Genomic DNA, 22,232 nt, shown 5'->3' on the forward strand with positions numbered 1-22,232 from the left:
GAGAGGTGAACCTGTTGCGGGACCAGTCGCTCAACTGCCAGCAGCGCCACGACGGCTTCCGTAACCCCCATCTTTGCCCTGCGACCCGATCCACCCAAGCTCGTTGCATGACGCCGTCCCCGGTCCTCGACTAAGGCTCGACTTCCACCGGGCGTCCTCCGTACACACACCCGCCACGACCATGGCAGCCACATTTCGCACGCGGCCACGGCTGCTGCCCTCCCCACGGCAGGTGGTCGCCCCGTCGTTCCTCTCCGGGCCGCGAGTTTTCCGGGCGAATCCCGAGCAGACCCGAGGGAAGTCCTTCAAGGTCGACGCATCGTACAGGCAAAGCTTGGGCTCTGCAATGAAGCAGATCAGCCAGCAACAAGCAACCTCAACCATACTGAAGCAGATGCACGCCGCGGACAAGAAGCAGGACATCGGTTCTATGGCCCTGCTCGCTCCACGTAAGCCACCCCGTGGACGGCGGTCGAGGCCAGCTACCCAGCCACAGAAGCGCAAGGCTAACAGGACCTTGCAGGAACAATTGTGCCCCTGCCCCTCTCTAAACGACCTCGCGCGCTCAAGCAGTTCTTGAACTACCATTGGGAGTTGCTCAAGCAGCGCTTTGTCGACCGGCTGCAGCGGCTCTCGTACTCGTGGGCCACCAAGCCCGCATGGAACAAGAAGGCGCGCCTCCGCTCCACGAACAGCGAAATAATTTCCGCGGCGCGCAGCCTGCACGCGTCCATGTCATCCTGTCTAGCCAAGGGCGGCCCGGAGGAGAAGGCACAGCTCGCACAGATCTGCGTCCCCAAGCTGTACCGGTCGCTGCTGAGCGCCATCGAGAGTCGGCCCAGGGGCAAGCGCTACGAGTGGGAGCGCGTTGCCGAGACGGGCCGGCCGTGGTGGCCCCGGGTCGTCGACAACAAGTGGAACGAGACGGACGTCGGCATGAAGTTGACGTTCCGCCAGGCCGTCGTGGGCATCAAGAGCAAGCAGCGCCTGAGCGAGCTCAACGCGAGGGGCGAGAGGGTCTCGCAGAAGGAGATGGAGCTGCTCGAGTACATCGTGCTGTGGCGTCAGGTTGACCCCGTGAACATGACGCAGTCTGATTGGCAAATCTATGGAACCCTGAAGGAGACGACATACGAGGATATTATGGAGGAGTTGGACGAGATGAACATGGCCCAGAAGAATTTGGCCCAGAAGAAGCTGGACACCGAACGGAGGGCTCTCGGTACTCGCAAATAGATGTACAATACAACAATGGCCCATGCCTGCAAAATCGCATCTTCGGAAGGTTAATACCCTTATTAATTGCCGTCGTCTTGGATGTGCTGCCCTCATACGACACCCCCGCAAGAAAATCGACTCGGATCATCCAATTATGCAACATGCATGATGGTTCGCGCGATATCTCTTCACGAAGACATCTTCTCCAAGCGATAATGTCCCCATTGGTTCTATCTGAAGATACCAACCGCTCACCCAGTAAATCATCTCTCTCGAGACTGCTCCCGCCTGCCAGCACCCACAATTTATGCAACTGTCACATTTCGACTCACGCCGCCCGTACACCAACCCCACAGGTTACCTCCCACAGGTTACCTCCCAGAGGTGACCTCCCACATATGCCTCCCAAATCGCCGAAGACAAGGGCCCTAGAAGAATTTGCCAGCATGCTTGGAAATCTGCAACGTTGGGAGTCAGCGGTCAGATAATCGAACGAGTACATTGGTGCCAATGAAGCAAAGAGCAGGCCACAAGGTGGCTATGGGCTGTCTTCAAACATGAAGCCCCTGAAGTCCTTGTTGTACAGGCTGCGAATGGCAAGGGGAAAGGGCTGTATCCAGCAGCTGCTTACAGGTACCTCCTCATTCTGATGGACGACCACTTCTGTCTCAGAATCCTCGTCCACAGGGCGGTCAAGCCCGGCAAACCGAGTACCATTCTTTTTTGCCCACAAGAATTGGAAAGTGAGCCTCAGCGCACAGGCTGCGAAGCCAAAGAGAAGCCCGCCGACAGGGGCAGCAACGAAGGCGCCGAACGCAGCCCAGTCGTTGCCGTAGAGGCCCTGCTCGAGGAGGATCAGTTGTGCACCAGCCAGGGCGTTGCCGTAGTAGATGGTGCCGAATATGAACACGCTTAGGATGCCGCCCAGCCCGCCGACGACGACCTCGAAGCCGCGCCACCAGTAGACCCTGTCGTTGAGGCCGAGGACCAGCACGGGGATAGTTGAGGCCGAGAGCAGGTCCGTGATGAGGTAGATCTGCAAGATGGAGATGGCCCTCAGCGCAATGACAATCACGGGAACGATGAGCAGCACAACGCCCAGGCGGATGTACCAGATGTTCAGCTTGTTGCGGAACAGGTCGTTGGCGGCGGACGAGACCATGGCCGACTGGAGCGAGTCGAAGGACGCGGTAGACAGCGACACAGCCATGACGAGAACGATCCCGATCACCCAGTTGGGGAGCTGCTCCAGCAGCAGGAAGAATGCTACACTGCCCTCCTGGGCTGGGTCGCCGGGCCAGGCGCCGGACCACGCCGCGATGCAGCCGGTCATTCCTACGAGCGTTAGGATAATGAGCACACAGACGACGGCGATGCTGACGCCGATCCAGAGATCTTTGTCGGTCTTTGAGGCAAAGGTCCGCAGCCAGAAGCTGGAGAGGAAGAAGTCATTGGTCATAATCGCCACCGGGAAGATGTACAGGAGCTGCCAGCCGAGCAAGCTTGGTTCTAGAAGACCAGAACGTTCGACGAGGCCCGGCTGGATGTCGGTTCGCGCACCGATGGTGATTGTTGCGATTATGATGAGGCCCAGCACCATAGTGCCTTGGATGTTGTCCGTGATGAAGGAGACCTTGAAGCCGCCGAGAGCTGCAAGAGGCACAATGTCAGCCCATGACCCCGCCAATACATGCTTTCCCATCATGTTGACCCACAGGTGTAGATGGTCGTAACAACACACTGCACGATGAGGACTGGAAGTGAGTCCAGCCCTGTCAAAGTGCTGACGACCTGGCCGATTGCGGACAGCTCAGATACCATGTACAAGAACATGGTAACCAGCGTCAAGAAGCTCAACCACAGGGCCGTTATGACGCCGTAGCGCTGGCGTGTCCATTCCGTAAGGACGAAGCCCTCGGGACACTTCCGGCGGATTATGGGCCCAAGAGCCGCGAAGATCAGCAGAGGCAGGGCGGACATCAGCGCGTAGGTGATCACGCCTTGCACGCCGGCGATCGTGGCGAGCTCCGGGTAGGAGAAGAGGATGCCAGATCCGAGACCTAGGTCAGTTAGTAGGGTGATGGGGGGTTGAGGGGGGCAAGTAAGGGTAAGGTTTTAAGACCGGAGCGGCAGCACGTTTCCCACGCAAGCATTAACTTGATCGAGTAATTACGGTACAATCTCAGCTTCATTTCCACGAGGCCTTCATGATCTCCCCTCCTCAGATAATGACATCTGGAGTGAGAGGTTGGACCACAATTGGCAAACTCGCTTCAAATCCGCGCCCGTAGTGAGCCGCAATCTCTGCCCTCTCAAAAGAGTCACTCGAAACAAACCAGCCCATGGTCTCCCAGAAGGAGCCTGCAGACAGCTGCCTCTTGAGACATCTTCTGAGAGGGCAGAGATGACTGTAAGTGTTGAATACGAACCTGTTGCCAGTCTCACAAATATACTCGCACGGCCTCTGCCCGATGGCCAGACGCCACCTCGTGGTGGCTGCCATTGGAGGAGAGGGCGTGGCCCTTGGCCTTGTCACACTCAAGGTAATGCTTCTTGTCTGCTACCGCTCTGATTCGAGGATGGTGAGCGATTTCGCGCATTGTCTCACTGACCAGAAGCGATGAAGTTCAGGGCGATCGGAAGTGCTGCCATAGGGTTAGCCGATGGCGGAACATGGAAGCAACATGGCTAAGGGCCGGCGAGTCTGGTGTGAAAGTTACGAAGCCCTGTGTTCGACAGGTATCGTCCCTTCCATCCCGGATCCACTTCAAGGGGTGTTGATTTCCTGACCAGTCCGAGTTCTGTTTCCCGAGAGGAACTCGCCCTTAGAGTCCTTGCGGAATCTCCATGCCAGGGCTGTTCCCAGAATACTGTTGATCAAGGAGGTCAGCTTATCTCCGCTTAGGGCTTTAAAGATATAACACAGTCTCCGCCTCGGAGCTTTATTTAACTCACAGAAATGCACCATAAGTTAGGTATACTATGGCGTTGGACGCCTGGGATGACGGCTGACCCATGATTCGTGTAAGTTGCTTGATCAGACGCTCTGGGGGTTTCACAGTGGTTGAAGCACAGCGGAAAAGAGCATCAGAAAAGGACAGCGATAAAGGTATGACTCTGTAAAAGGAAAGTATGGTGGTCACGCGTGCTATGTATCAATGGATCATGTGTGGAGGACTATTACACGATGAAAATTTGGCCGGCGTGGCGTGCTACCCGGCTGGAATCGCCTTTCCGATCGGCCGTGGTGTGGGGGGCTAATCTCCCGCTACGGAGCAGAGCTGGAGGATACGCATTAATGATTGGCCCGTGGGCACCTTCTCGACGATCCACACGGCCTAAGTACGTATTGAGAAGCAATGCGCAGTCAAGTGCTTGTGGGTGTATGCTAGTTCTCTTGATGTGATAGTGATTTAATACACTGCTGCTGCAAAGGCTGCCCGGCTGCCCGCATGCTTTCTGCGAATAGAGGCGTTCCGGCCGCACCCTCAGCCACTGTTGGGCGTGCATCGGCCGGATAAACAGTCCATCCTTCGTGTCATGACAGTTGAACCACAGAAGAAAACGGATGCAACCATCCCTCTGCGTTCACATGGTCTCTTCAAGAGGTAATTCCCGACTAGCTTCAACAGAGACTCGGCTTATTGTGCCTGAACCTCACAGCCGAGGTTGCTATGCTATCCTTCCTGGCTGGCACAAGGGCGCTTCGTGATGGATTGGTTGTCAGACTGTCGTCACCCTGACCTCGTATCTCTGGGTTTGCATCCTTGGGTTGTCTAATCCCGGAGCGTCTTGTTTCTTCTGAGCCGGCCGTCTTATTCCCGCAGACGGAGTGAGGCCTTTGGGACAGCTGCTTGTCCTACAGCCTTGAGCTCAATCTGTAACCCAAGTGACATTTTTGCCTTGCTTATTTTTCAAACCACCCTTGTTCGGGGGACTGCTCTCGGAATTAGCGGCCTCGTTTGGGTCATTGGTAGCCCATATCCGCTCGATGGACAGATCAAAGGGTCCTGGTATCCTGTCTGTGAGCCCGATCCCGATGGTCCGGACCTTCTGCCGCAGCATCTCGGTCTGTGGCTCAACAACGTAGCCGTGATTCGTCCTCACAAAGTCATTCCACTTGATCAGCACGGTCTCCCACTGCCCGGGCCGCCTGCTGAACAGACGATGCTGGTGTATATCTGTTGGCACGATGGACTCGGTCTGCACGTTGACCATGTAGCTTCGCCCATCAGATTTGATCCTCAGCGCGAGATATGCGTATGGATCGATGTCCCATAGGCTCTTTCCAAATAGTGTTCGCGGCCTGTCCAGTGTCCGCCAGGCTGCATATCCTGATCTCTCCACGTTAGGAATATCCTTTGGTAATTGTGTTGAGATGGAACCGTGAAATCTGGCGTAGCCGTTGAGATTGTCCCCGCGCGCCAAAGTATCCGAGGATGACCGGGGTATCCACTCGAGCTGTGCTTTCGAGAAGCCTCCAATGTCCGCATCGGACATGAGCTTGCAGGCTTGCATGGACTCCTGTGCGCGGAAGGAATGCAACTGGAGAGGACCGGCTGGACCTTTGACAGCCTCAAGATTGAGTGCTTGGAAGGAACAGGTGTTAGAACATTGCAGCATTTCAGGGTATGCAGGGCCCATACCGATGCTCGTAAACCTCTTGAGCTCGTCGACACTGCGGCCGATGAAGCCTTTTGACAGGCGAGGTGTGGCCCTCATTTTTGCGAATTGACACGGATGGCTTGTGGGAAATTGGAGTCTGAGAGCCTCGTGGCTCGAAGAGCTATCCCATGCTAGGTAGCAAAGATTGCCTCCGTATGGGTTGCAGACCGGAACTGGGAAAGAGGGTTTGCGAGATGTAGTTGTAGTTAGAGCCTCCTCCATTGAGGACGTCATTTTCGGGAGCTCTGGGAGCTCAATGTTGATTACATAACACGTCCAGACGAGCTCCGACGACAACCACCACTGCTGCGTCGGCTGACGGCCATTCGCCCAATGCTACCTCCTACCACTTCTTGCAGAATGTTGGTTGTGGATTACTTCCTTGTTCCTATGATCTCATTTGCTCGAAAGAAATCAGTGATCATCCCACTCACTGGGAATGCATTGTTTTTGACTCATCTTCCGCTTTGCAGATCGGTTTCCCGGCGGGAGAGCTATCTCATGCTAGATAGCAAAGATCCTACAAACCAGGCTCAATTTTCACTCTTACCTGTAAGAGAGAAAACGCCGCATTGTTGTTGGCAGTTGATAAGTTACAGTTGGGAAGTATGCCTGGTCTGTCATTTTCTTTTTATTTGTGTCAGGGCAGCGGCCTGCGTTCCTCTCTGTCACACCGCTCTCACATGCAAGTGCTGTGGACTGAGGCCCAACACATTATGGCCTAGGATTGAAGGCAGCTTGAGGGGAAGCTTTGGTGGCCAAGTGAGAATGTCTCAAAGTTGGAAGAACGGCAGACGTAACAACCCAGGGCTGTCCAATATTTGGGCTTCATGCTTTGCTCAGCTGATGGTGGCCCTCCTGAAGAGCTGGATTTTTACGAAAGACTGGGTGAACGAAAAAGGTATCCAAAGATGCGGTTTCTTAAACCTATCTACATTCATGGGGGCTAAAAATTTAAACACAACCTTGAAAGACAGCTTGGGTTGGAATCACTTTACTGTACAAGTGTAGTAGTGAGAGGAAGGGACGAAGCACACCTGTTGACCCTGCCCAAGTGCTTCTGCAAGCGCACTTCTTGGAGGAAAGCCAAAGAATTAGACACCGTCAAGCTTGTGTCATCGAAAGGCCTTGTCCATCACGGGTAGCCTCATGGCCTCAGAACACAGAAAGCTGTGGTTGACAGGGCACAGTTTACCTGTTGTCGTTGAGGTACTACCATGCTGCACGGCCAGCACAGCTAATCAATGCCTAAGTGTAAAGCTGGCTAGGGGCGGAAGGGCAAGCTTGCCAAAGATGCAGTGATGCCAAAGCATGCCATTTCTGAGTGCAACCGGCTGCCTAGGTCCCTCCACCCACCTGGCACAGGCCTACCCCCTACTTCGCCCATCCAGTCCCTTAACCACCTCCCAGAGGCAACCACTTTTCGTCAGAACTCTCCATTGGTGCAAAGTCTTCCATCTGACTTGTACTTGGATTTGTTCCAACAGTGTGCGCCACTTTTCATCATTGTTAGCCAGAAAAACATCCTTTACCATACTGACTGGAGACTTTCTTGTTGACCAACTTTGACACAAAACACTCCTTTTGGGTTTCTCGACACTTCCCCATCTTGCCCAGTTTCTGTGTTGATCCCGCACCACTCTCACTCACTAAGTGGTCATTACTTTTCTCCTCATCACCCTCTTTCAACTTGTTTTTCAAATCTTCAAATCAAGGACCAGCCATCGTGGCACCCACAGATAACGCAACCGCAATGGCAGCACTCAGCAGATCTTGCGAGCCCTCGCCCGAGCGTTTCAAGCGCAACAAGGCAGCGATGCTCACTGCCTCTGACCGCGCCCCCTCTCCCAGCGAGATTTCTTCAGCTGGCGACAGCGAAATTGGCGGTGAGTCTTCCCTACAGAGGATGGTCCTTGACCTGCCGCAGAACAATGTGTACCTCGTCGCGTTTGCCATTCGATGGAGTGGCCCATCTCAAACGGATTTGGCTGACAGTATCACTAGGCGCTCGCCTCGACGCTTCATCGATTTGCGGCTCTCCTAGATACACCCCTCCACACGCTCGTTTTGGTACTGGAAACTCCCGTTTTGCCATCGAGATGCGGACTGCTGGCAACGAGTAGGTGCCCAGCCTGGTATTACTGAGCCTTAATTAACCAACCTCGCCTAGGTCTCCAACCTGCCGCGTCAGCGCAGATGACCGTGATGATGTGTTTGTTTGCTCGCCCACCAAGCCGCTGAGGGAGCGGCGCTCAGAGCACTCTATCACCACCGCCAACATGCAGCGCCTCGATGTCGCTCTGGCCAACGGAGACCACGCTCTTCGAACCCGTGCGTCCAACGTGGGTGGCCGTCACCAGATTGATGGTGTTGATGCCCAGAATCTGTACCCCCCCACTGCTTGCGTTTTCGTCGCGAAGTAAGTATCATCATCCCCTTCTCCTTCGACTCGTCCGTTATGCTCACACTGAAATGTAGCCTCCCAGAGCCGAAAGATGATCTCAACCTAGAGGCTGCCATCTACCGGGAGTTCCTGAAGTATGGAAAGTGCTGGGTCAAGATTCGCCGTGACTCTCATCACATGCCCTTCGCCTTTGTCCAATTCACCTCGGACGAGGAGGCAAGAAACGCCCTGGAGAATGGAAAAGGAGCAATCATTTGCGGCCGCCCATGCCGCACCGAGATGGTGAAGGCCAACCGCACCTTCATTGTCCAGAAGAGGTCTGGTACCCCTATCACCATTGAGGAGGCGCAGAGCACCTTACTGCCTTACGGCTCGCTGAGCAAGTGCGAGCTCCTGCATCCTCAGCTACGGGAGCCACTTGGATTCCCGCCCACAGTCCTGGTAGAGTTCTCCATGTTCGATGCTACTCGAGACCTTCATACAGCCTTCCGCCATGACCCTGTCTACATTGTCGCGGCTTTCGATCTCAAGAAGAACTGCGCGGCCACTCGTGACACCAGTGACGAGGCATTCCTCGCGGCGTGCGAGCGAGACCGTCGCTCCGTATTCGTTGGGGACCTGCCGGTGTACGCAACCGAGTGTGATCTTGAAGAGTTGTTCTCCAATGCCGGAGAGGTCCTGAAGGTCAATGTCATCAAAAAGATGAACAATGCTGGCATCGCCCGAACCATGGCTTTCGTTGAGTACTCCCAGTCCGATATGCCCGAGACCGCAATCAGCAAGTTCCATGGCAGCGTCTTCAAGGGAACAGTCATTCGAGTTGAGCGCAAGTCTGTGAAAGACCGCGGCCCGACCCCTCGCACCTCCCGATCTCAGCTCCTTCTTCGGCAGCCAGAAGGCTCGCCCATTGCGCGCGGACCGCCCAAGTCCCCTGCCGTCCAGGTCGTCAGCACCCCCACCCGTCCGACTGTCGCTTCGGCCGAGATGTCTCCTGCACCTGTTCCTCCCCCGATGTACGGCGGATGGGGCTACGGCATACCGAACTCGCCTTTCGCGCACCCTAACTATGCAACGGGCTACGGCGCTCACCCCGGTGCTTCGGGCATGCCAGTGACGCCTCAGGCGACCCCTCAGATCCCCAGTCCTTGGACATACTACAACAGCTACTGGCCTGGCATGATGGGATACGATCCATCCTCCTTCTACATGGGCGCTTACGCATTTCAGTCCCCCACTCCCATGATGAGTGGCCGCACCGAGGACACAAAGGGCCAGTCGACCCCTACTCGCAACGGCCATGGCACTGTCGACAATGGTTCCGAAAACGGCTGTGGTGAGGACTGAGCACTTATTCCCTCAGCACAGACCGCACGCGACTCATTATTTGCGTTCCTTCTTCTTCAATTGACTGTCTCGGGTTTTGGTCTGAAAAGTTCTCCTGTTACCACATACATCTTTAATACCGTTCGGCGTGACACACACGCATCTCGCTTGTGTGGCCTACGCCTTCATGCCACGTCGACCATGTCATCATAAACACTGAGCGTGGCAGGACGCAACTGTTACGCCCGATCACATAACACCCGACTCGTTGGATTCTCGTCGGCCCCGTAGGGCAATTCATGCCATGGTGGCTATTTACCGTGGAAGACAGGAATTTCAGCCCGTCGCGTATCTTGATACTGGTCCGAGGAACTGATTCGCGGACAGGAACAGCCTGGATTTCGGGCCTCACATTGTTCAGATAGACAGTATTGTTTGGTTTGTTTGGAACTCTTCCGCCAGATGGAAAGGTAGCTTTAGCTAGCACGTTGCCAGTTGGCTCTGTCACACAGATGAATCAAAAAATCTGAAATATGCTTGCTGCATCGTGAATTCATGTCTTGAGTATCGCTAGTCATGTGATCTCAGATACACTCGAGGCGCCCACGACAGTCTCCACCAGTTCGTGGCAGGATTCTCTTATTTCTGAAAGCCTCTCTTGATAGCCTGGCTATGCGACAACTCTTCTCGGGCGCAGACAGATACGTGTGACGAGCGTCTGTAGAACCTCGGGGTCCCCATGGCAAAGAGGCCCTCCAACGGATAGTCCGAGAGCCCATGCGGACGTGATCACGGCAGGATGATAGGATGTTATCCTACCAAGAGGTTTTCCATCAGAATTGTACCATAGGTGGCATTCTATTAGATGCGGTGTCGTAGGTCGCTCTCTGTAGGCGGTCATCACTTAGGGAGGTTGTCCAGTTGTCCCGCAGGAGATGAGAGGTCAGCTAATGATAAATAAAGTAACCCGAAGACAAGCGGGCCTGTTTAGCCTGATTGGTTGACTGGTCTGATGGTTTGGGCAGTGGCCAGGCCAGGGGCGCTAAAGTCCAAGGCTAGTGGGAAGCTGCGAAGCGACTTGGACGGCACGTGACTTGCGCACCGAAGTTGCAGGTTGCCCGAGATTTTTTCTGGCCCATCCCGCTGCGAAGCGACTCCATCAACGACCCAAGGAAGAATACCGTTACCTTTGTCCCCCTAACCCATCAACAGTGGTATGTGAAATCCCCGTCAGACTCAGGTCGAATTTAAATCCCGTTATATTTCGTACTGACTTTCTCGTCGTAGACAAACCGGCAAAATGAGTTCGTCCACCCTGGTCCCACGATTTCGATCAACCCCGACACGACAGCGAAACTGACAAAACCAAACAGCGAAGGGAACCAGCTCTTTCGGAAAGCGTCACAACAAGACGCACACTCTGTGCCGTCGCTGTGGTCAGTAGCAGACACCCATCGGGACTTGGAATTGGCGATTGGAAGAGCAGAGAACGACCGAATGAGGAGGAACAATTGCATGGAGGACTTACGACAGCGGGCTGACTATATCGTCTTGTCAACAAACAGGTCGCCGATCTCTGCACATCCAGAAGCACACCTGCGCTTCTTGCGGTTTCCCCGCTGCTAAGACCAGGAAGTGTACGTGAAACCGAACCATCTACCCTCACGCGAATCACCACCCAGCCATGCAACAGACCCGGCAACAACGCAGGAGGACCAGAGCAGGATGCTGACCACAACACGAAACAGACAACTGGTCCGAGAAGGCCAAGCGCAGGAAGACCACCGGTACCGGCCGCATGCGATCCCTCTCCACCATGTCCCGACGCTTCAAGAACGGTTTCCAGACCGGCACTCCCAAGGGTGCCCGCGGTCCCCAGAAGGCATAGATGACGAGCCGCCACGAAAAAAATCGCGGCGAGGTTCAGTCAACGTTTCGGAGACTTGTGGTCAAATGAGCAAAATGGCGTCTAGGGAAGGGGGAATCACACAATGCTGAACGGATCGGACCATTCTCTTTTGCTTCATGATTCCGGGCAAGATGCAAGGGTTTCGGTCTTGCAGGTCGTCATATGAACTTATGGCATTTTTGATGCGTTCGGGGAGTCGAGATTCGTACGTAGTCTGGAATACAAGGCTATGCGGATCGCAACCAACCATGAAGCCAGCATGAACACGGGAAATTGAGGACGGCTGTTTCGCGAAATGACGGAAGGTGGACAAGCCTCGCAACCAAGTTTCCAGCACATCTACACCCTCAGATACACCAAGTGTTCGCGGTACAATGCAGAGACAAGCCAAGACCACGCGGTGCGACAGAACCGGGCCCCATGGACCCCAGTGATGGATGGTTTCCTATTCGTGCTTCTTCGGTGTGTTTGCCAGCTACTGCCCGCGCTCAAAGACCTTAACCACGCCATCTCCGCCAACATGGTACAGATACTCATGCTCCTCTATGACGCGGTCCAGATGGCCCCCGCCTCCAGTAATCCTGACCACCCCGCTGACGTCCTTGGCTGTCCCCGTGTCCAACAGCCTTAAGCTGAGCACAGCCTCGGCCTCGTGCGCCAGGGACAAGACGAAGGCAGCATGCTCCTTCTCCAATGTCGTCGTTTGCGCGGAAACCAGTGGCTCATCCGCCGACGCCGTAAGAACGGTTGCGTGGACTTTCTGTTACGCGCCTAGTCAGCATTACCGGCTGTCGTCAATGTTACATGTGAACCGCTGAACAATGTTTGTCGTGCTTGGACCCCATGCGCTATGTAGAAAGGGAGCCAGATGTCAAGACAGGCAGCCCATCTGTCGACCCAGATCGTGCCAGACAGGCAAGGGGAACTCTCAAGGGGCCAAAAAGCACAGGCACGCACCTGTCGTAGCCCGAGAACCACGTCCTTCCAAGCCGTCCCCGTGACGCCGTCGGCGGGTGACGCAGCCGCGAGCAACACGTCCGGCTGGTCCATTACCAAGACAACCTTGCCACCCCCAGCCTGCAGCTTCTCGACGGCTGTGCCGAGAACCCTCGCGGCATCAGCGAGCCGCGGGCTGTCGAGGTACAACTGGTGCTGCTCCTGCTGCCGGCCGGGACCACGGCCATGGGGGGGTGCAGCAGTGCCGTTCCGCCCGCCCAAAAACAGCCTGCTGAGGCCGTCCACGAACAGGAACCTGCCTCGCGCTGCTAGAGTGTCGAGGTTGAGACCCTACATGGTGCACCGGTCAATCATGCCATTCTCGCACATGGAGGCAGAAGTTGGATATGAGAAGAAGAAAAAAAAATGGTGGGAGGCAGCGAAGAAGGCATAGAACGAAAGAAAAAGAAGAACACAAACCAGTCGTCCTGCACCCTCCTTCCAGAAGGGATAATCCCTCATGAAGCTCACGAGCAGCACCTTGACGTCCTCGCCTGCCCCTTCCGCGTCGCCGTCGCCGTCGAGCCGTGCTGCCGCGGTGGCTGGCCGCAGCAGGCTGTAAAGGTACCGCACGGTCAGCCAGTTGGTGCTCGCGCCGAGGATGCCCGTGAGGACGATCTGTGAGGTCTCGGGCGGCAGGGAGAGGTATGACTCCAAAAGGGGCGGTATCTGAGACGCCATTCCCCGTTTCTACCTGTCTGGTCTGGTCGTTGTGGTGGGTTTGTGCCTAGTATAAATTTCTTTGCTGAGACGGCGGCTTTGGGGCCGACTTCACTGTCGCACTGTGGAGAAACGCCATGAGTATCCTAGAGTCCAACGTCCACTCATAGACCAGATCTCTGTGAAATCATTTCCAAACTTCCAAGTCCGTTTGGCATTGTGGGGTTTAGTCACGTATTTGGTTTGATCCTATAGAAATAGCAAGGGGAAGAACTCTTCTGGTTCAGATGTCTCTTTGGGCAACGCGTTGCGGTACCGCGAACCCCCCTGTCTCAGCCTATGGTCTCTTGTTCTAGCACTTACATGGAATTCTTAGTTCTCACTTAGTTGGAATTAATGCTTGTAATTAACCGACAGTAATTAATTATAGTATTTAAAGCCATGTACTAGAAATTAGAGATTCACACTTATAAGAATAGAGATAACACTTATATAAAGTTAAATATCTATTTAATAAAATTAATATAATAAATAAAAGATAAAAAAATATAATTTTATTAATATAAAAAGTTATTTTATTAAAAGTTATTTTATAAAAGGTTATTTTATAGGAAGTTATCTTAGAGGAGGTTATAGGAGGTTATCTTATAGGAGGTTATCCTGTAGGAGGTTATCCTAGAGGAGGTTATTCTAAGAAAGCTGGGTCTTGGGGTGTTGACCACTGTATGAAGGCGTCACGTGCACTTTATGTAGAGATCGGAGATCCACATAGGTTTCAGGTTTCTTGAGTGTTGCTGTTTATCGGTTATCCTAAAGGAGGTTATCTTAGAGGAGGTTGTCCTATGGAGATTGTCCTAGAGGAAGTTAAAGGAGGTTGTCTTATAGGAGGTTATTCTAGAGGAGGTTTGTTAGAGATTATCATATACCTACCTAGGTAGGTAGGAGGTTGTACTATAGGGCTCGGGTGTACCCTCCGTTTCCGCGGGTGCGAATCTACGATCTCATATATGGGGATGAGAAACAAAACCACTCTCGCGAGACAGCTTCCATAGGACAGTCTCCCATGGGATAGCTTCGTAGGCGATAACCTCTGGCCACCGCGGCTCCCTCATGGCAACACAACATGACTATTCGCAGTCAGGGGCCGGGTTTGCGCCCTAAACTCAGTACTTGAGGCTCCCAAAGAGCCCGCCAAAGAGTGACCCTCCTCCTCCGCCACCGCTGCCGCCACCCCTCCCACCATGACGTCTGGCCTCAGTTCTGATCCATTCCTCGAGGAATGTCCGGTCCTTCAAGCGATTGCCGTCGGCGACCTTGGTCTCAACCTGGGCTTCACCGGCGTCGAAGCTGAGGAGGGTGGGCACTGAACTGATCATATAGGTGAGGCCCAGCCCGGCACTCATTACATCAGGCGCGTCGAACTCAATCTCGCAGTACGTGACGCCACCCTCGGCCTCGCCCACGCCCGCATCCACAAGAGACTTGATCAGTGGCGAAACCTGATGGCACGTTGAGCACCAGGAAGTTGTCCACAACGTCAGGAGGGGCCTGCGGGAGCTGGAAGAGGCGGCGAGGTAGGTCCTGAACTGGTCTTCATTGCGGACGCTGATAGATCTATCAGCGTGCGGGCCCATGGTTCTCCAAGCATCTGGCGGAACTTACGACGAGTAGACTCGATTTTCGGATTGCCGTTGGGTGGTCGTGGATGAGAAGCAGGCACGTTGAGAGAGCGTCGAGGCTGCCTTGAGATTTGGAAAATGAGCTGCCTTGGGCAAGGCCGAGGGGGACGGTCGCACGGGTGCCCGTGCCAGAACTCTGGGTGTTATGTTCATCATGGTATCTGCCCAGGCGCACTGTATCTATTGGTGTGTATTGGCCTGTGTTGGCCTGTATTGGGCTCATGACAACCTTGGAAGTCAGGGCCAATTGCTTCCGGGAGATGCTGCCGGTGACGTAGAGCCAGGGCCGTCCCGCCCCCTCCCCTCAGACTTGGCGGGCGAAGGAAATGGTCGGCTCCAGCAGTGGCTCTACCACGGCCGCACAGAGGTCCCCACGGTCCGGTACCGCGAACAAGCATTCGATGCATTGTATACACAGTATTGACAAGCGAGGAGTAACAACCCAGCCCACCCAGCCTGACAGGCTTAGCTCAGGAGCAGAGGCTCAAGGATTCAGGGGCTGCGCATTGTCGATGGCCCTGGAGCCGGCAGAGGCAGGCCATACCCAGCAAAGGGTAGGAGAAACCATTGCCAGGTCATGCCACATGGAGAAATGCCCTCTGAGGTGCCTGGGAAAATGGGTGCCCCTCGTGGTTCGTCCGGGGCTCAAGAAACGTTAATCGCTACCTAGTATGTCCGAGCCAGAAAGAAACAGCAGAGCCTCGAAAGCTCGGCGCCCCAGATCTGGCGACCCGAAGCACTGGAAGGCTTGAGCCGCCACACCCGTGGGGCCAAGGCCACCTACAGGTACCTAGGTACTGCGCAACTAGGGCTGCTAGGTCGGCATGTGCAGCGGCTGCATCGCGTATTGCGGCGGCCACCACAGTTGCACAGATACCAAAATGGGATGGGGAGGGGGTCCACTCGAGGGCCTCGAGGGCCTCGAGGATGGCCAGCCTGGGGCCGCCGTGGAGGACCCTACCTGCCAGCCCTGCCTACCTGAGCGGCACAGTACTTAAGTACGTTTCAAAACAACGGTTTCGTCATAGTTCAGGGTCGCATGAGCTGGCTAGGGCAGTCTCTCCAACAGCATGTCAGATTGCCGGGAGCCAGCTGAGCGCGGGTATGGCCATTTGACCAAGGATCACCACATCACATGGGGTCCCTCCAGGCTAGCTCATGCGCGAGCCCCATCGCGGCAGGAGCCTGGGCTGCCGGGGGGGGGGGCATGGGGGGGCTCGTGTTAGTGCGTCTGCTGTCTCACCCTCAACTCCATCCTCCATCCCTCCATCACTCTCGCCTGGCGGGCGGTGTCGTGGTGTGAGACAGAGAGAGAGAGAGAGAGAGGACTCGGGACGCAGGGATCACTCCAGCAGAGGAAGCTGCGGATCCGGCGACGGCGCCGCAGCGAGCATGATTCCAAGTTTCTTGATCTGACCCCGCTGCCGAGATGCAGACGACAGCGTGCCATCCAGGTTGGCGCAAACTGGCGGTCTGTCGTGCTGCGATACGCAGACGCCTTGCTATCAGATCGTCAGATCGCCCTCGACGATTACAGGGCGATATGCCCTTTGTCTCTCTCTCTCTCTCTGACCACCTCTCCACCCCAGACCCGTGGCGCCTGCCGCGAGCATGGGCCTGTTTCTCAAGCTTGATTGGGATTACCAGGCCCTCTCGTTGACTCGAGCATTTTGTTTTTTTGTTGTTTTTTGGCCAGGAACACTCCAAGGCTACCCGGCCACTCCCTGTGGCCCGTGGCCCAGCATAAGGTACTAACTCCACACAGGTTCACGTGGCCTACGACAGCGTCAACAGACTTCATCTATTCAAGATCATCCGCTCGCTCCTTGCCTCTGCCAGCCTGCCTATATATACGCACGCGCCTGGCCTGGTGCTGCCTGAAAATAGCACATTCCTTCCGGCTGTTCTGCCTTCAAATCATCTCTTGGCTAGTTCCTTTGTGTGCAAAGGTCCACGCTACCAACCGAAAGCCTTCTGGTTGAGGCCCGGCCTATTTGGTGGGCCATCTGCGCCACCTCGACCGAATCAGCCCTGCTGCTCAGATATCCTTCGGCGTATTTCACACGCCTACCCTTGATGCGCATGTCTCTAGTGGCAACAGCATCTTCTTCTTCTTTTTTAAGAGGATAAAAAGACACGCGGAGCCGTTCCACCCTTCTTGCCCTCTTGTGCCCTTGCTCCTTCTCTTATTATTTTTTCCATGTCGAGGAAGGTCCAGGCCAAGCACTCCCCGTGCACCGAGCTATAACTCTAGTGCAGAGCTGGGCTTCATAACCCCCCCCCCCCCGGTCCCTCATATCACGAGTTCGACGCCATTTCACAACACATCTCGTCCGGGCTTCACCATGGCGACCCAAGACGACACCCCAGCCTCGCCCATCATGTCACGCTTGCCGTTCTTTGGCAGGCGGAAGGCCAAGGGCACAAACTCTCCCAAGAGAGAGTCAGACGGCGAGGACGAAACCACATCCAACCGACCACCCAAGTGGAGCTTTGGTGTGCTGAATGACAAGCACACCATTGAGGTTCCAGGTGAGATATGTCTCTCGAAGTCATCACAACGAGTCTAACTTTGCAAGGGTCTGTGCTACTACTGGCGGATCATAGGAATGAGCCACTTGGCCTGCGTAATGCTCCTGCCAGGACATCTCATTCGTCCATACCAGTTAGCATTCGCCAGGGGGAGTATGAATCAAAGGCCGACAAAGCAGCCGACGAGAAGAAGAAAACCCCTGACGGGAAGATCATCTTGGACCCCCAACCCGAAGATGTTCCCAACGATCCTTTAAATTGGCCCACCTGGCGTCGCGACGCCGCTCTGCTGTCCATAGGCATCTACTGCATGGTCGGCGGTGGACAGACCTCGATTCTTGCCGCCGGCTTCACCAACGTTGCTGAGGACTACGGCGTGCCCGTCTCCAAGGTCTCACTGACCACGGGTCTGTATATGATGGGGCTCGGCCTCGGCTCAGTCATTGCCTCGCCCACGGCTATTCTGTGGGGCAAGCGACCTGTATACCTCGTTAGCGCTCTGTGCTTCATTATCACATCAGTTTGGTGCGCATTGTCACCAAACTACCCCTCGCTCATTCTGGCCAGGATATTCCAGGGCATGTCCGTGAGCCCTGTCGAGTGTCTGCCCTCGGCCACCGTTGCCGAGATCTTCTTCCTGCATGAGAGGGCGTTCCGACTCGGCATCTACACCCTTCTGCTTCTCGGAGGCAAGAACCTGGTCCCTTTGGTCGCAGCCGTCGTCGTTCAAAACCTCTCGTGGCGCTGGGTTTTTTGGTATGTTACTTTGACGTCAGCTACAAACAACGTCGCAACTAACATCGTACGTCACAGGGTCGTTGCTCTCGTGGTCGCATTCTGCAGTGTCTTGCTCTTTCTCTTTGTCAGCGAGAGCTTTTGGATGCGCGTGCCTCACGGCCGAACGCGTGCGCCGTCCAGACCCGGCCTCTTTCAGCGGATGTCCTCAAAATACTTGGCTCGGCACGAACGAGTGCAGGCTCCAGGCTCTGAGAACACTGTCGCATCGCCCCAAACAGAGGCAAAGCAGCAGAGGCCGCACAAGGACGTACACTTCTCCACCGGGTCAGAAACCGAGACAGTCGAAAGTCGAGACAGGGTGCCCGGGGGAGAACACCACGTCATGTTTGCGCCTGCTGCGGAGACTGTTAACGACCACACTCTGGGCACGCCCGAATCGAAACTGTATCAGCACAAGAACGAGAAGCTCGAGGTGCCTAGAGGAGAAAGCTCATCAGATGAGCCGCCTGCGCCTTCAGCGAGGGACCAAATGGAGGAGGCACCTCAGGCTAGCATCCCGGCGCTTCCGAGTCCCACGGCCGAGCGACCTAGCAGGACCTCGTCCATCCGAAGCTACCTGCCTTGGTCCCCCCGCGACCCGGAGAAGCGGCAGCAGGAGCAGGCGAACCTTAATGAGTACTGCGAGCACTGGCGAGAGCGCGAGGCCAAGTCATTCATCCAGCAACTTCGCCCGTGGCATGGCCGGCTCAACAAGGACAGCTGGCTCAAGGTCATGATCCGGCCCTTCGTCCTGTTCGCCTACCCTGCTGTGCTCTGGTCATCTGCCATATACGCATGCTCTGTGGGATGGCTCATTGTCGTCTCCGAGTCGATCGCAGTCATCTACCGGGAGAAATACTACCACTTCAGCGCGCTTGGCGTCGGGTTGATATACATCTCACCTTTCGTGGGTGGCATCTTGGGCACTGCCGTGGCCGGAAAAGTCTCCGACATCTTTGTCAAGGCGATGGCGAAACGGAATGGCGGCCTGTACGAGCCAGAATTCCGACTGATCATGGCCCTGCCGATCGCTATCTCGACCGCAATCGGTTTGATGGGCTTTGGCTGGAGTGCGGAAGAGCAGGATCACTGGATTGTCCCTACTGTGTTCCTAGGTATCATCAGCTTTGGCTGTTGCCTCGGAAGCACGACATCGATCACGTTTTGCGTCGACAGTTACAGGCAGTATGCTGGCGAGGCCCTCGTCACGCTGAATGTCAGCAAGAACATCCTCCATGGGCTCGTCTTCAGCCTCTTCGTGACGGAATGGCTAGAGACAGACGGCTCCAAGTCGGTCTTCATCTATTTGGGAGTCATACAGCTGATTATAGCATTCACAGCGGCGCCGTTATTTGTTTATGGAAAACGGCTTAGAATGTGGACCCTGCGCTCTAATTTCATGGAGAAGTTCTAGGTGAACTTTAAAACGGTGGAATATTGAGTTGACAGCACTGGGAGGATAATGAGTTTCGTGAAGACTGAGGCTCTGCAAACAGGGCATGATTCTAGCGTCTTTTTATATGCATGCCATAGGAACGGAGTTGAGGCATCACCTATGGGACTTGGGAGAATGGGTTCGCCCTTATGATTCGGTCATAGGATTTAGACGGGAAACTCCACATCATTGTGTCAATAAGCTGCTTCTCGTCCGGGACAACCTCCAAGGGTTAAATCTTGCAGGGCACACTTGCCCAGTCACTCCGTAGTTGAAATCCACAACATGCCAACTAGAACGAGACCATCACTTGTCAACTAAGCGTGGATCAAAGGAAGTCTGTTGTTTGACATACTTCAAGATTTTATTAATTGCTACACAGAGCAATTTGTTGCCTGATATGAGCTTCTGCAGACTTGCCATCAGTCCGACTGGCGAGAACGCGACCGGCGGTGTGAACATTTGAATCTAGAGACGAACAGCAACACTCAAGAAACCTGAAACCTGTGTGGATCTCCTATCTCTACATAAAGCGCACGTGGCGCCTTCATACAGTGGTCAACGCTGAAGACCCAGCTTTCTCTTTCCTTAGAAAGAGAAAATGATGTCAGTAACAGTGCAGAACGGATACAATACGTCTGTGGGCACGTGGCCTCCAGCTGTGTCGCGGAAATAGGATCAGGTCGCCATGGGCGGGGCCCGAATGTCCTGCCACCCGACACGATATTAGCGATTGAAAGTCCTGGGCCGTCTATTATTTAAGCCTGACGCTCGACTGAGGCCCTACTTCTAGTTCCCACGACACCAAGAGACAAGAACATCCAAAGCGACGTGTACCCACGGGCCGAACAACAAGGACCTCCCGGAACCAGCTCAAGAACAAGGACGGCTACCAAACACCACACCGCCCATTAAGCCTGGTAAAAGACCTCCTCAAGAGGCTTCCACCATGAGGGATCACCAGCCTCACTGCTCTTTGCGTTCTCATTGAAACTCTGCTGGAATTCATCGGTCATCTTCCACCACTCCCGCACCTTGGGGTTCTCCCTCATCCTCTCCATGTCCCCGGCGTAATCGTACCCGACGTATTTGAATGTCGCGAACAGGGTGTGTGATTTGTCGTCATAGAATATGCTGTCTGCAAGAAGGCGTCAGCTCGCCATCCTGAACTGATGTTCTTTCTGGCCCGAGCCGATACTGTGTGAAGCAGCTGCAAATGGCGTGGCCAACAGCCAGGGGTTGGCCGGGTTGCTTCCGCCCCTGTTCCCGCCCCCGGACGACTCGGGGTCGCGGGATCAGGAACAGCTTCCCAGCTCGGGCTTGGAGCAGGTGATCTCATATGGGCGGCGGGAACCTACAGTCGACGATGTTGCAGGCCTTGATCTGCCTCAAAACCTCGGGCCAAACGGCCGCATGAACCTCCTTGTACTTTTCGTAGTACTCGGGCTTCAGCTTTACAATTTGCCTGCGTCGAGGTACCATGTCAGCAAGCCAGTCAGCCAGCCAGCCAGCCAGCCAGTCAGTCAGTCATCGGCGGGGTTGGCCTGAGCTGGTGTCGGGGGTCATATTTCTTGTGCTGAGATTCTTTCCTGCCCCCGGATAAAAGCAAGGGAGCCAATTGGCGCCCTTGACAGCAAGGCTGCTGCTGCTAGATGTCGACAAACATCGTCACTCACGCAAACCGCCTTCCGGGGTGACGGACCCTCGTCTGGGCCTCAGAGAGAGGCATGGCCGAGGGGTTGTGGGACTGGGACTCGGGGATGGAGCTGGGCTTGGCCCAGAGGGCCGAGGCGGACCCCGATGGCTTCGTCCAGAGCTCAGACATGGTTCGGTTTTGGCAGGAGGGCGTGTGTATGTGTCCTCGTCACTGATAGAGAGAGGCTGGCAGCAAATTAATTCGGGAGAGGGTTCCTGGAGGCTGGAGGGCTGGAGGGACGCCGGAGCTCGGGGGAGGACAGCAGCAGGTAGATAAGCGGGGAAAGGGGCGGCCGCGGGGTTCGAGCTTGCTCTCTCGCGTGTAAGTCCCACCGCCGACAGCTAGCTAGCTGTCTGCACAGTCTAGCACTGTCGCTGGCGGAGAACCACCTGGGCTCCGTCACTACCGAGAGGAATGATGGACTACCCAGGCACCTAGCGCCTTACCGCTGGTGAAACAAGCCCTCCCGAACAACAGGGGCCCGGCAAGATCGTCCCATCTCGCGAAGCCAACCTTGTGTGTCTCAACGGACACCCGGTGGAGGCGACCTGTGCACAGGCACGGGTTTGGCGGTATGGGACTTAGTAATCCAGGATGATGGCTTCTGTCACGCATCGGGAGATTCCATGCGTTGTGCGAGCGAGGTCCTGTCCGCCCCATGCAAAGAAGCCCGAGCCTCTTGTTCTCGTGCCAACGAGCGCCGAGCTGGTCTGCCGAGGATCCACAGTTGCAGCCTGACAGAGGGAGACATGAATCACAGCACTCCAATATCATCCCACCCAATGGTATTAGCCTCTTGTGGTTCAGTCTCTGGAGTGGAATCTCAACCAGCGACCGGCTGCTTGGATATGGCGGCTGCTGGCTTTGTATTTATTCAAACTTGGCCGCGCGCGATACCTCCTTTGGGACAACCTCTTCTGGGATAACCTCCTATAGGA

At 55.2% G+C, this 22,232-nt stretch overlaps 9 protein-coding genes across 9 annotated transcripts; 4 read left to right on the forward strand and 5 right to left on the reverse strand.

Moving 5' to 3' along the window:
• Positions 1-181: 181 nt before the first annotated feature.
• On the forward strand, positions 182-1,236 carry KVR01_003825 (uncharacterized protein; the record flags this gene model as incomplete). Its single annotated transcript, XM_044782869.1, has 2 exons — positions 182-449; positions 524-1,236. The coding sequence occupies 2 exons, from the start codon at positions 182-184 to the stop codon at positions 1,234-1,236; spliced, it is 981 nt and encodes a 326-aa protein (XP_044648840.1).
• Positions 1,237-1,646: 410 nt separating this feature from the next.
• KVR01_002261 (uncharacterized protein) lies at positions 1,647-4,235 on the reverse strand (the record flags this gene model as incomplete). Its single annotated transcript, XM_044789231.1, has 6 exons — positions 1,647-1,676; positions 1,850-2,868; positions 2,934-3,278; positions 3,831-3,863; positions 4,009-4,088; positions 4,174-4,235. 6 exons carry the CDS (start codon positions 4,233-4,235, stop codon positions 1,647-1,649), a joined length of 1,569 nt encoding a protein of 522 aa, XP_044647276.1.
• An 856-nt stretch (positions 4,236-5,091) lies between these two features.
• Positions 5,092-5,940, reverse strand: KVR01_002358 (uncharacterized protein; the record flags this gene model as incomplete). Its single annotated transcript, XM_044791164.1, has 2 exons — positions 5,092-5,807; positions 5,865-5,940. The coding sequence occupies 2 exons, from the start codon at positions 5,938-5,940 to the stop codon at positions 5,092-5,094; spliced, it is 792 nt and encodes a 263-aa protein (XP_044647373.1).
• Positions 5,941-6,225: 285 nt separating this feature from the next.
• KVR01_003502 (uncharacterized protein) lies at positions 6,226-10,015 on the forward strand. The gene is made up of 4 exons (XM_044785897.1): positions 6,226-7,769; positions 7,888-8,002; positions 8,054-8,302; positions 8,362-10,015. The coding sequence occupies exons 1-4, from the start codon at positions 7,637-7,639 to the stop codon at positions 9,629-9,631; spliced, it is 1,767 nt and encodes a 588-aa protein (XP_044648517.1). The 5' UTR covers positions 6,226-7,636; the 3' UTR covers positions 9,632-10,015.
• Positions 10,016-10,910: 895 nt separating this feature from the next.
• On the forward strand, positions 10,911-11,498 carry KVR01_002276 (uncharacterized protein; the record flags this gene model as incomplete). Its single annotated transcript, XM_044786867.1, has 4 exons — positions 10,911-10,914; positions 10,984-11,046; positions 11,176-11,247; positions 11,359-11,498. The coding sequence occupies 4 exons, from the start codon at positions 10,911-10,913 to the stop codon at positions 11,496-11,498; spliced, it is 279 nt and encodes a 92-aa protein (XP_044647291.1).
• Positions 11,499-11,994: 496 nt separating this feature from the next.
• On the reverse strand, positions 11,995-13,196 carry KVR01_003096 (uncharacterized protein; the record flags this gene model as incomplete). Its single annotated transcript, XM_044794171.1, has 3 exons — positions 11,995-12,279; positions 12,477-12,806; positions 12,936-13,196. 3 exons carry the CDS (start codon positions 13,194-13,196, stop codon positions 11,995-11,997), a joined length of 876 nt encoding a protein of 291 aa, XP_044648111.1.
• Positions 13,197-13,995: 799 nt separating this feature from the next.
• Positions 13,996-15,971, reverse strand: KVR01_003880 (uncharacterized protein). The gene is made up of 2 exons (XM_044787085.1): positions 14,838-15,971; positions 13,996-14,780 (listed from the first exon to the last, which is right to left on the reverse strand). Exons 1-2 carry the CDS (start codon positions 15,008-15,010, stop codon positions 14,339-14,341), a joined length of 615 nt encoding a protein of 204 aa, XP_044648895.1. The 5' UTR covers positions 15,011-15,971; the 3' UTR covers positions 13,996-14,338.
• A 165-nt stretch (positions 15,972-16,136) lies between these two features.
• On the forward strand, positions 16,137-19,896 carry KVR01_002321 (uncharacterized protein). Its single transcript, XM_044792153.1, has 3 exons — positions 16,137-17,386; positions 17,434-18,142; positions 18,200-19,896. The coding sequence occupies exons 1-3, from the start codon at positions 17,200-17,202 to the stop codon at positions 19,575-19,577; spliced, it is 2,274 nt and encodes a 757-aa protein (XP_044647336.1). The 5' UTR covers positions 16,137-17,199; the 3' UTR covers positions 19,578-19,896.
• A 428-nt stretch (positions 19,897-20,324) lies between these two features.
• On the reverse strand, positions 20,325-21,884 carry KVR01_003245 (uncharacterized protein). The gene is made up of 3 exons (XM_044790328.1): positions 21,275-21,884; positions 20,957-21,063; positions 20,325-20,736 (listed from the first exon to the last, which is right to left on the reverse strand). The coding sequence occupies exons 1-3, from the start codon at positions 21,421-21,423 to the stop codon at positions 20,510-20,512; spliced, it is 483 nt and encodes a 160-aa protein (XP_044648260.1). The 5' UTR covers positions 21,424-21,884; the 3' UTR covers positions 20,325-20,509.
• Between the last annotated feature and the right edge of the window lie 348 nt (positions 21,885-22,232).

Source organism: Diaporthe batatas (assembly GCF_019321695.1).
Source record: "Diaporthe batatas strain CRI 302-4 chromosome Unknown Contig00003, whole genome shotgun sequence".
Taxonomy (NCBI): Eukaryota; Fungi; Ascomycota; class Sordariomycetes; order Diaporthales; family Diaporthaceae; genus Diaporthe; species Diaporthe batatas.